We start from the raw sequence: 11,593 nt of genomic DNA, 5'->3' as shown, positions 1-11,593 counted from the left end.
TTTTTGATAATTTGTTATTAGTCAACAAATTTTACTTTTTAATTCCACATAAGAACACTTTTTACTTTTTATTTCATATAGAAAGATCTTTTTACCTTTTCTTTTATGCGTGTTTTACATTTTAAATAATCAGCAAAATTAATTTTGTAGAAATTACAACAATTCTTTTAGAAATAATATTACTTTGATCTTCAAATTATTTGAAAGATAATTTAATCATGAATTTTCTTGATGAACCAGTGAAATGAGATTTAAATAGAAGTGGGAAAAACCAAAGGTGGTGAAAAAAGATGGATAAATGGAGGGAAATAATATTGAAGAAATAGTATGGCAGAATGGAATGAGAAATAGGATGGGCTGATTCAAGGAGTATTACTCTGTGGACAAAGAATACCCTCTATCAATCGGACATTTTTATAGTATGATGACAGACTTAATGAAATATAATTAAATATGGCTGACTCTACAATCAAAAGTTTATATTATATGTACAACACTACATTGCAGCATCGTATTAACAAATAATTCTATTGAATGTGAATAAAAAAAATATAATATATATAGTATGTATATCGCTATAGGCAATGTAATTGCCATGTGCTTAATAGAATGCAAATATATATTTAATTCTTTGTACCTTTACTAATGTAAATATCTCTTTCGTAGTGTGGGCGTGGGTGGTTGTTGTCACATGGGAGTGGTTGTTGTCACATGGGAGTGGTTTGAACAAAATAAAACAAAATGAAGTCAATCTGTGTTGTTGTTTATGTAGATTTGTTAATAATACAACATAAATTTCCAATAAAACACAACTTTAGTCACTTTTTCTTTCCCAAAAATATTACATATTTGTTTCTATATTAAATTACAATCACACTATCAGTTATTTTCCCAGAATACTCACAACATACGTTATTGTGAATATGTTATTTTCCCAGAATACTCACAACATACGTTATTGTGTGTGCATATATACATTGTCCACTTTTTTGTTATCTTGCGTAGTAGCACAATACCTTTACAGTAGCCCAGTGCTATTGTGGGCCATTATCTTAATGCTTATATGCAGTCCCAAAATATATCAAGACAATTTGATGTTAGATGAATTTAAGAAACATCTCCAAACTTAAGCTCTGTCTACACTATTAAACTTTATGTGACAAAAAAATGTGATGCGCCCATATATGGACATGATGATGTCATATGTCACTACCATGTTTGGGCACATCAACTTTTTTTGTCAAACTAGTTTGATAGTGTAGACAAAGCTTTACTTGTTCACTAAATTGTTTTCATGTTAGTAACATTTTAATTACCCTGTACCGCGATTTGATTTTCTTTGGAAAGGCGCTAAATTATTTAATAATTTTAAGCTTGCTGGCTGGGGCATCCCTTTTCGATTTATATTTCTTATCCGGCATTTATTATTTGTATATTTATTATGTTACTTTGCATTTTGCTATATTATTTGTGGAAATAATTATTAGTAATAATTTAAAACTATTTATGCAAAGTGACCACAGTGTCAAACAATATCGGTAATATTTGCTTGCAGAGGAACAGACTGCCAAACACATTTGATTTTGCAATGAAAACTGGCCTTATAATCAAGATAATATAAATAATTTTGTTTGGAACAGGAGTTGATAACCAATGTAATAATAATTATAGTTAACTTAATTTGAAATATAATTAGTAACACTTAAATCAATTAGTTCAATTAATTCTACTTTGACTTGACGTAAGTCTATAAAGTTAAAGTATACTGTTATTATTTGTGCATGTTTTTATAAAAAAATGTATTTATGTATTCATATGGTACACAACTCGTATTCATTTGGGACATTAACCCAGGTTATATTCACTCAGTTTTCTCTAGGACCAAATATAACGACAAATAACACACATTTGGTATTTAAATTATGTTAGATTATTTATACCTCTTATTAGGTTATTTGCAGCCCTATAAATGTCACCAAACTTCCAAGACAAGATATTAAAATATTCTTGTCAATGGAAGCTGATGTTTGAACTAATTGCCATGTTTTTAGTCATCTTTTATCTAGGTAGTTTGCATTTCTGAAACGCAACCAGTATTTGATTTCTCGATCGTTACATTGACATCGTCGGGATACCGCTTGAGGAGCTCACTGTTGGCTTGGTAGTGCGTGTTCTTGAATGCTGTGAAATGCTTGCCTACCTCAGAGTGGCTTACGACTTCTGGGTTTTCCTCAACCATTAGGCTCTCTGTAAGACAAAATTAAATGTTAAAACATTTTCCATTTTCCTTGTCATGCACCCCACAGCCCCCCCCCCCCCCACCCCTCATATTCATTCATTTATTTTCATTTTTCATTCATCTTATTATTTCGGAATACCATTACATAATATATCCATAGAGAGAAATCATTGTACATATAACAACAAAATAATCTCCATCTGCTTGATTTGACCTTGACTGACCTTGAGCTGCGTAACGTTTAGACTGATCTGATACAAGCACATTGTAGAATGGCTGTTTGTCCTTATTTGGGAGCCTGTCCACGCCCATCTGAATCTTCCAGCTGTCTGGCATATCACATTGTGAATCCCACCCATAGATTACACACAGGTAGTCATATCTGTAATTGTAAACACAATACCATTGTATTAATATTAAGACCTTCTTAAAGCTCTGTCTACACTATCAAACTTTATGTGACAACAAAATGTGATGTGCCCATATATGGACATGATGATGATAATACTCTACCTGCGATGTCTCATTATCATTCCAACCGAATACTCCACATCCTGGTTCTCAGCCCGTCTTTTAACCATAACCTCATTCTTAAAAGCAAAATAAGAATTCTGTAATTTCTAGTAAAAGTATATGACTTCATAGAGATATTAAATTATTATATTGAAAATATGTATTTCTTGCCCACTGCTTGATATTTATTGAAATTCAAGAAACATCTCCAAACTTAAATTCTGTCTACACTATCAAACTTTATATAAGAAATGTGATTTGCCCATATATGGATATGATCATGTCATATCACTGCTGGATAAATGGAATAAGCAGCCTGAGGACCTTTAGCGATGCCATAATGGTTCCATGATGATTTAGTAGTTCTATTAGTGGATTAAGACTCACCTTATTCTTATTTTCTTCCTCGTGTAGTAAGAGTTTTGCCTCGCACATTAAATACTTCACTAAGTTTAACATATTGCGCCCAGTAGGTTCACATTTTGACAGGTAATTCAGTACCTATTTGAAAACAAAAAGAATTTTTTCCAAACAAAAGATTTCTCAAGTTGAATGAAAATTAGAAGAGATTAAACCACGATAAATGATACACACCTCACTGATATTCATACCAGATTGGAGGTAGAATCTTCTCAACATGATTGCTGCATCCATGTCATCTGAACAAAGGAGGAGGAATAGCTCATACCCATCTAGCATCCTCCTATAAACAACAAATATTGTTAATTTCTAAGCTCTGTTTACACTATAATCATAGTTGGACAGAGTAAATACAGCCTAAACTCAAAATAATACGTACACATCATCAAGGTGTGACGTAATCCGCATAAGATTTGCCACCATCCTCACGTACACCGCCCTCTTGGAGCACGAACGAAAGTATTCACTGCCGTGTCTTCCCATCATTGGAGACAAAGAAAAACACTCAGCATTAGTTAACCTCTTGCCACTGTGAAACACATCTATGTACTTGTACTTCTTAGGGTTGTTCTCTTGCCTTTAAAAAAAAAACACCAATAACTCTTTCGTATTACAGTGACATTAAACTATTCAACTATACTATGTATTTATTTGTCACCTTCTTTTTTATTACAAATTAGAAAACTTACATGGGTTGCACGTCCAAACGAAGAAGAAAGTGGTTTGGGAAATTGACTGGCTCTAGTGAGATGCCCAGACGTCTCGCAACTGCTGCATAGACAACGGCTAAGGAAATCGGGATTCCCTTTTTGCTTTCTAAGACCTACAAATATCAAAATAATATAAATGTTATCAATTTGTTATGCGAGTACAATGTTGTTTATTACAGGGCAGGTTAAGCGTGGTTCGCAAGGACGTACACGCAATGCAAACGAGTTGACCACTGACAAGCCACTGTTCGGATAATACATCGCTTGTGATTGGTCAAATCAATTACGCTTGCGTTGCTAGTGGGAACTAAGGTTTAGTGTGAAAACTGCCTATCATGTTTTACCTTGTTAATGAAGGAATTGTCTGGGTTGTAATAATCGGCCTTATTGCCTTCAAAATGATAAATCTCATAAAAGACTTCATTGAACACATCTAGGGCTAAGATACACTGATCCACAGACAGTGATTCTGTAAAGAAAAATATACTGTACCAACAAACGGCATACACAGTATGGAACCATTCAAGAATTGAAACATAGCTAGGTTTTGTTAATGTAACCCGCCATATCAAGTTTGAAAACCACAAAAAAAAGGTGCTAATGCACTCTTTCTCTCAGGCTTACCCAATGTAAAAACATTCACCCACTGCGGTGAGTAACCGTGAAGTCTTATATCCAGTTTTAGGTGCGAAACTGCAGTAGCGCCAAACAAAATTGGGTTGGTTTACATTTTAAATAATAAATCTGTTATCTCACCATCTTCTGAGCCTTGACTTGCAGGGTGGTTATCTCCGTACTTAGTACACAGAATCTGTCGCACCGTATTAGCAATGTCATTCAACTGTTTGTAAACCTTTAATTTATTTACTCTCGTACCACATTGGTTCCATTGTGATATCAATATTGCACCTACAAAGATTTAATAACTGTTTAAAGATGTATTGTCCCCCAAAAAACAAAAATTATTTCACTTTTAAAAAGACAAACGAAACGTTGTCTGACACACAATTTAAATATTTTTTGCTCTAAGTGACATTCTTTTGAGGCAAATCATTTTTTTTTCAGATCTAGTTTTTGGTCAAAGTGAATAACTATTACGTGACATTAAAATGGCATATTCAATTTTTTTTTAGGGGACAATATATCTTTGACTCTGAAAACAAATATTCATATGTTAAATAAATAAATATATTCAGAGTATTTAGAGTGACTGATTTAAATATGATTTGATGATGGATGCCTTCTTTGATTTACTCACTTTCTTCGAGGGTTTGATTGTCTTCGGGAGCGTCAAGGAGCTTCATGAATTCTTCTTCTAAACGTGGATGTTGCAGACAACGTAGCGCCCTCAATGCATAGTACTTCTGTGTTAAATTTGAGAATCTGAGAGACAAGATTAAAAAATACTTTGATCTCATTCCTGTGTAAAATAACATTTATAGAATTGAATTTATTTATTTATTTTCTGTTTTAGAAATAGGCTAGAACATTTAATATTATTATTATTTAGTATACTGTTATTAGAAATTAGTAGTACAAAATAGACGGTGCTGTAGTATTTCAAAAGCAATAGTTAAAAAAAAATATTTTCCAAATGCGATAAGAATTTTTTTTTCCGTACACAAAAAAAAAGTACAATTGAATGACCGTTCAATGGTGCGTACTATTGCACACCATGTGACCCACAATCGTCCAATCAAATGACAGGAATTTATTTAGGTGTTATATAATATTATGTATTATCATGTGACACTCGTACTTCCTAGATGTACATACTCATCTCCGTTGTTCAACAAGTCAAAAAGCTGTTCCTCGATGCAAATGTTGCCAACAATTGTGTTACTGTAGTCCGCACCTAGTTGTTGAAATGGCGTGAATCGTTTGTACGAAACTTCGCGATCTTCGTAACAGTCTTGGATAACGTCCTGTAGAAGGTTGTGCACCTTTCTGATGGAGTGAAACCGAAACTTATACAGCTCTTGCCAATCGTGTGATGCAGCTACTGAATTGCTTATTTGTCCTAATTCTGGCCATCTAATGAATAAATATTTTTAAAAATAAAAATATGTAAATATAATATTAATATTGATAATAATGAGAAAGTATTGAGTATGTGTTAGAAGTTATGTTCAGTTAGAATGCAATATATCTATCCCTAGTAGTAGCAGAAATCACTAGACTATAGTCTACAAATTTAATTATCCAGGTACCCATTTACACTCCTTCCTACTTGTCATAATTTATAATACTGTATCAACAAAAAAGATGAAAAAAGATCTGTATGTACGTTTTTATGTTTATCCCTAGCTAGCTGATCTAGGCCTTTTAACTATAGTTAGTGTGTACACCTATACCTACAATGTCTAGGCCTAGATAATTATTGTTTTTCTACAACAAGCAAACAGGTGACCTGGAGAGATGATGGATGCGGGATTTAATCATCATTTCTGTGGTTCACGACGACACAGGCTTACACACACGTACCTGCAGAGCACTTTTGCTTTCCAAACTTTATTGCTATGCGATATCCTTTGGAATCTTTTGCATGTACGTCTAAAACTAAGAATATCTTGTGCATCTAGGGCTCTATCAAGAAGGATATATTCTAGTAATTCGTCAGCAAAATCATCAAGAAAAGAAGACTGCATTTTGAGAAATGCGATATGACCAAAACAGGTCCTTCTTTCATTACTACTCTGACAGTATATTTGTAAACAAACGCCCTCTAGGGGAGCACAGTGATATAAATAGAAATAAGTCACTGAATTTTAATATCTTTTTGTATTTTAATTCACTGTGCTCAAGTGTACCCAATTTGTCACCAGGCGAGCACAGTGATATAAAATAGAAATAATTCACGGAATTTTAATATCTTTTCGTTTGTTCTACACTGTGCTCAAGTGGACCCAACTTGGAGCCAGTGGAGCACAGTGATATAAAATAGAAATAAGTCACTGATTTTTAATATCTTTTCGTATTAAGCATATTTGAATACCTACCGGTATGGTACCATACATGTTCGACAATACAGTGTCACATATCTCTATTAAAAAAAAAACAATATTAAAAAAAAAAAAAAATATCCGTCGAGGTTCGAACCCCAGCCGATAGCACTCAAAACTGGGCATTACCCGTTACGCCACCAAGTACATGACTGAAAAGCTGATAATAGTCTATTTATACGTGTATTACGTAATTGATCATTACGTCATAAATATCCTATTAACCTTTTAAAACCAAAATGATCAGTTAGCTCAGTCGTCTGAGCGTCGTGTTAACAACACGTATGTCGTGGGTTCGATTCCCACGCTGGTCGGTGGAATAGAGTTAAGGCTATGCGAGCCACTGTGTTTGGGGTTCACAGATCATACGTCCCCCTTTCCACCACACACCATGAGGCGACAACATCAATGCATCTGGTGATGTGGTGGGAACGACCCCAAAAGGCTGTGGCAGGGCCTTAGTGCTGAGGCAGGGAGAGCACATTTACCATCTTTTTTTTTGGTTCTCGCTAACTGCTTTGATGTTTAACATTTTATGTTTAGCGCCCTCAATTTAATTTATTGGTTTAAAAAAAGGAATTAATTCTCTTCGTTACGTGTTTAGAAGAGAATTAATTTTATCTCATCGTAGTTTGGTATGCCGTGCGTTTGTTATGCAAATGAGTGTGCACATGTGCTGTGGGAAAGATGGTATTGTTAGTCATTCGCGATCAACACACAACACTGTTCAATTTTTATTTTGTTAATCTTTTACATTAGAATTATAATTCTACCGTTACACATTATAGTGTATTTTTAAATATCCGTTTCATGCAAGATATTGTATTGTAGGCCTACTAATATGTTGTGAATAAAAGTTTATGGTAGAATAAATAAATAAATATGTTTTAAGCAGATCTTCGAAATTAAAGCATAATTATGAAGTCGAGTTTTTTAAAACCCAACCTAAAATTCGCATCTGGATAGTTGAAATTTAACATTATAATTATCAAAGGTGATATGATAATTCTAATTGTTTTCTAAATTATAGAAATATTAAAATTAGTAAGTAGGCTTTTGTGTGCTAGCTCTGTTTGTATTTCATAATTTTGTTTTGTTGAATTACCGTCACGGCCAGGTGCATTGCATGTCTCACACTTGGGAAACAATCACCATTGTATGGCTGGTCCTGAAGACTTTTATATTTCGTTTCATAATTTCCGAGGACTAAGCTTTCATTCTTAGCTCTGCCCCAATCATGGTGAGCTTAACTGGAGACTTAATATTTTAATTTCATATTTCAATAAATATTTTTTTCAAAATTGTCTTTGCTCAGCCCCAATCATGGTGGGGTAGTGAAGACTCTTATATATCATGTTTCAAAATACTATAGGTGTCATTTCTGGGGACCTTGTACCTATTTTAAACAGTTTGGTAAGCCCTGCCTTGTTATGCAAATGAGTTTTTGAATGTTTACTCTTTTTTTTGGCTTTCGCTACATGTATTTGATCTCGTAAATTTTATGTTTAGCGGCCTCAATTTTAATGTAAAAAAGGAATTAATTATCTTCGTTACGCGTTACGTGTTGAGAAGAGAATGTATCTCTCATCATAGTTTGGTATGCCGTTCGTTGTTATACAAATGAGTTTGTGCAGGTGTAGTAGGAAAGATGGCATTGTTAGTCATTCGCGGTCAACGCACCCCACCGTTAAATTTTGATTTTGTTAATCAATGTTGCAACATTGGTAGCGAAATGTCCGATTCTTCATAGTAGTTGGTGTGTATGGCCGCGCCGTCTCAGAATATTAAACATGTTTTAAACAGATAGTCTCCGATGGTTTTTGTATGAGGTTAATGGAGAGTGAAATAAGATCAAATATAGAACATTTGCAAAGATGCCGATTTCCAGACCAATTTCGAAGCTTAGACTAATTCCGCCGCCGGGCTAGGCCATAGGTATATACGAAGTCGAGTTTTTAAAGTAGAAAACCCCACCTAAAATGTTGAAGTCGCATCTGGATATTGAAATTTTAACATTATCATAATTATCATAGGTGACTATGTATAGTAATAAGTATAAGTAAGTGCATTTCTGGGCTCTATTTTCATTGCTCTGCCTCAACTATGGATGGGCTAGTACTGGAGACTTAATATAGGTGCACTTTCCGAGGACAAGCTCATATATTGTCCTGGTGAGTCTTATATAGTTTGTTTCATTTAAATCATGTAATGCCATTTTTTCGGGCGGGAACCTACTGTATATACAGCTCTTTTTTTCAAAATTGTCTTTGCTCAGCCCCAAGAATGGTGGGGTACTGAAGATTCTTATGCATGTTGTTTGAAAACACAATAGATGTCATCTTCGGGTATTTTAAACAGTTTGGGATTTGCGTGCGTTGTTATGCAAACAAATGAGTCTGTGCAGGTGTATTATGGTAAAGATGGTATGTTAGTCATTCGCGGTCAACACGCCACACTGTTAAATTTTGATGCTGTTAATTATTTACATTAGAAGATGTTTCAAATAATCATGTAAATAAAATATTTTCCGGGCGGGAAGCTAGCAGTTCCCCTCGTTTAGTTTGCAAAAGTAATCTCGAAAAGAACTCCATGTGGAAAAGAAGCCCACCCAAGAGTACTAAAAATGAAGGAGCACATGGGCTTCTTTTCGAGGTTTTATGGCAGTCTGGAAAATGGAAAATAATGCCATGCAACTTTGTTTCTGATTTAAAAAAAGTTCCACTTGACATTTATAATCCTCAAAATATCTCTCTTTCAAAATAAAAGAAAAACAATATTCATTATTTTCCATTTAAAAAAAATCCACTGAGCAGGTGCCAAATTGGGTCCACTTGAGCACAGTGTATTAACATACGAAAAGATTGAAACTTGAGTGACTTTATTTCTATTTTATATCACTGCTCCCCTGGTACCAAATTGTGTCCACTTGAGCACAGTGTTTTATACGAAAAGATATTAAAATTTAGTGACTTTATTTCTATTTTATTTTTTTATTAAACATAATTTTGTGAGGGTGACCCTAAACAGCATATGCAGACAGTCAAAAACATATATGAAAAAACGGATGAACTATGTTCAAAAAATATAAAAATATATAATATATATGTACTTAAATACAAAAATATAGCCTACAATTCTATACAAAACGTTGATTTTTTTTCTTTTGGGATTAAATATCTTTTTAGAGCAGACTAAAAATTATTTATTGTTACCGCATTTCTTAGTTTGATGGGTAGCAAATTGAGGTATGTTGGTGCTCTATAGATGAAGCTGTTCTTAAAAGTTTCAGTTTTAGGGAAAGGGGCGACAAATTTCCTCTCACTGACACTTCGGGTACATCGATGATTTGGAATTCTGGCAAGACGCAGGGCAAGGTATTCCGGAGCAAGACCATTTGCAGACCTTAGGCAAGGCAGCCCAGTTGTAGATGCATGCGATCTTGGACTGTATGAATGTTAGTTCGTGGTGTGAGAGGATGAGCTTTAAAGATAATGCGAAGTGCTCTATTTTGAATGGTCTGTATTCGGTCAATATTCGATCTGATTCCCCAAACACTACATCAATAGTCAATGTGTGGGAGGATTATAGTGTTATAGAGGAGTATGGATGTGTGTTTATTAATGAAATGACCGAACACGCGTTAAGATGGAGATGGACAAGCCCAGTTTGGAACGGAGTTTATTTACATGAAAAGAAAAAGATAAATTTGAATCAATGTGAATGCCAAGATGTTTCTGTTTGTCAGTTTGTGATATGGGTATATACGAAACGATATTAAAAGTAGTGACTTTTATTTCTATTTTATATCACTGTGCTACCCTGGTGCTAAATTGGGTCCACTTGAGCAGTTACCGTAGTACTATTTCTATTATTGAAGTTAATAAAGGCATAAATGGCGCTCCATAGAGAAGTAGAGAATGCTCCAGTCGTCAGAATGACGCTCTGAATATACCTCATATTTTGGTTAAAAATGTTGTCCCCTAAAAAAATAATTTTTAAATTTTTGTTGCTGAATATGCCATTTTATTGTCACATAATAGTTATCCTATTTGACCAAAAATTAGTTCGAAAAAATATTTATTTACTTAAAAAAACTATAATTTAAAGCAAAAAATTGTCAAATTGTCTACCAACCAGTGGGTTTTTGATTGAATTTAACCATTTCTTTTGTCAAAACTACAAAATAATATATTCAAAGTCTGATTTTATTAATCTTCATTTTTCAGGTTTTTGGGAGACAATACATCTTTAATACAATTTCACGAAGAAAAAAACATAAATGTTGAAATTAAAAAAAAAAAATGTGCTGCTGCATGGGTGTATTTCTTTTTTAATTTGTAGAATCTATACTATATTTTACTATGTATGTGAAATAGAAAAAAATAAATAGAAAAAAAGATAATTTTTTTTTTACTAAAACAAAAATACACATGCCGAAACCCGGGATTGAACCAGGGACCTTCAGATCTTCAGTCTGACGCTCTCCCAACTGAGCTATTTCGGCAGTTGACAAGTCCAGCCTACATTGAAAACAGTACACTCAAACGTACTAACAACTAACATTCTACTCTGATCGTCGGCCGGAAATGCATACAGTATAATTGCGTATGTGAGCGCTACGCGTACCGGAACTGCGTACATGAATGCGTACTGCATGTGTGAGCGCGCTACGTGATACCGGAAATGCGTGCAGGAAATGCGTATATCAT

The 11,593-nt window shown here is 34.0% G+C and overlaps 1 protein-coding gene and 1 non-coding gene across 2 annotated transcripts; both read right to left on the bottom strand.

Annotated features, from left to right (window-relative positions):
* Positions 1-49: 49 nt before the first annotated feature.
* Positions 50-6,566, bottom strand: LOC144835732 (F-box only protein 21-like). The gene is made up of 12 exons (XM_078690813.1): positions 6,367-6,566; positions 5,659-5,916; positions 5,141-5,265; positions 4,639-4,791; positions 4,227-4,351; positions 3,862-3,995; positions 3,552-3,749; positions 3,347-3,455; positions 3,140-3,253; positions 2,753-2,829; positions 2,464-2,621; positions 50-2,247 (listed from the first exon to the last, which is right to left on the bottom strand). The coding sequence occupies exons 1-12, from the start codon at positions 6,528-6,530 to the stop codon at positions 2,063-2,065; spliced, it is 1,800 nt and encodes a 599-aa protein (XP_078546939.1). The 5' UTR covers positions 6,531-6,566; the 3' UTR covers positions 50-2,062.
* A 4,749-nt stretch (positions 6,567-11,315) lies between these two features.
* Trnaf-gaa (transfer RNA phenylalanine (anticodon GAA)) lies at positions 11,316-11,388 on the bottom strand. Its single transcript has one exon. It is a non-coding gene; the product is annotated as a tRNA-Phe (tRNA).
* Between the last annotated feature and the right edge of the window lie 205 nt (positions 11,389-11,593).

The sequence above is a fragment of the Antedon bifida genome, chromosome 2 (genome assembly GCF_963402885.1).
Source record: "Antedon bifida chromosome 2, ecAntBifi1.1, whole genome shotgun sequence".
NCBI classification, from domain to species: Eukaryota; Metazoa; Echinodermata; class Crinoidea; order Comatulida; family Antedonidae; genus Antedon; species Antedon bifida.
The sequence above is the reverse complement of the archived record's forward strand: the minus strand, read 5'-3'. Positions and strand labels throughout refer to the sequence as shown.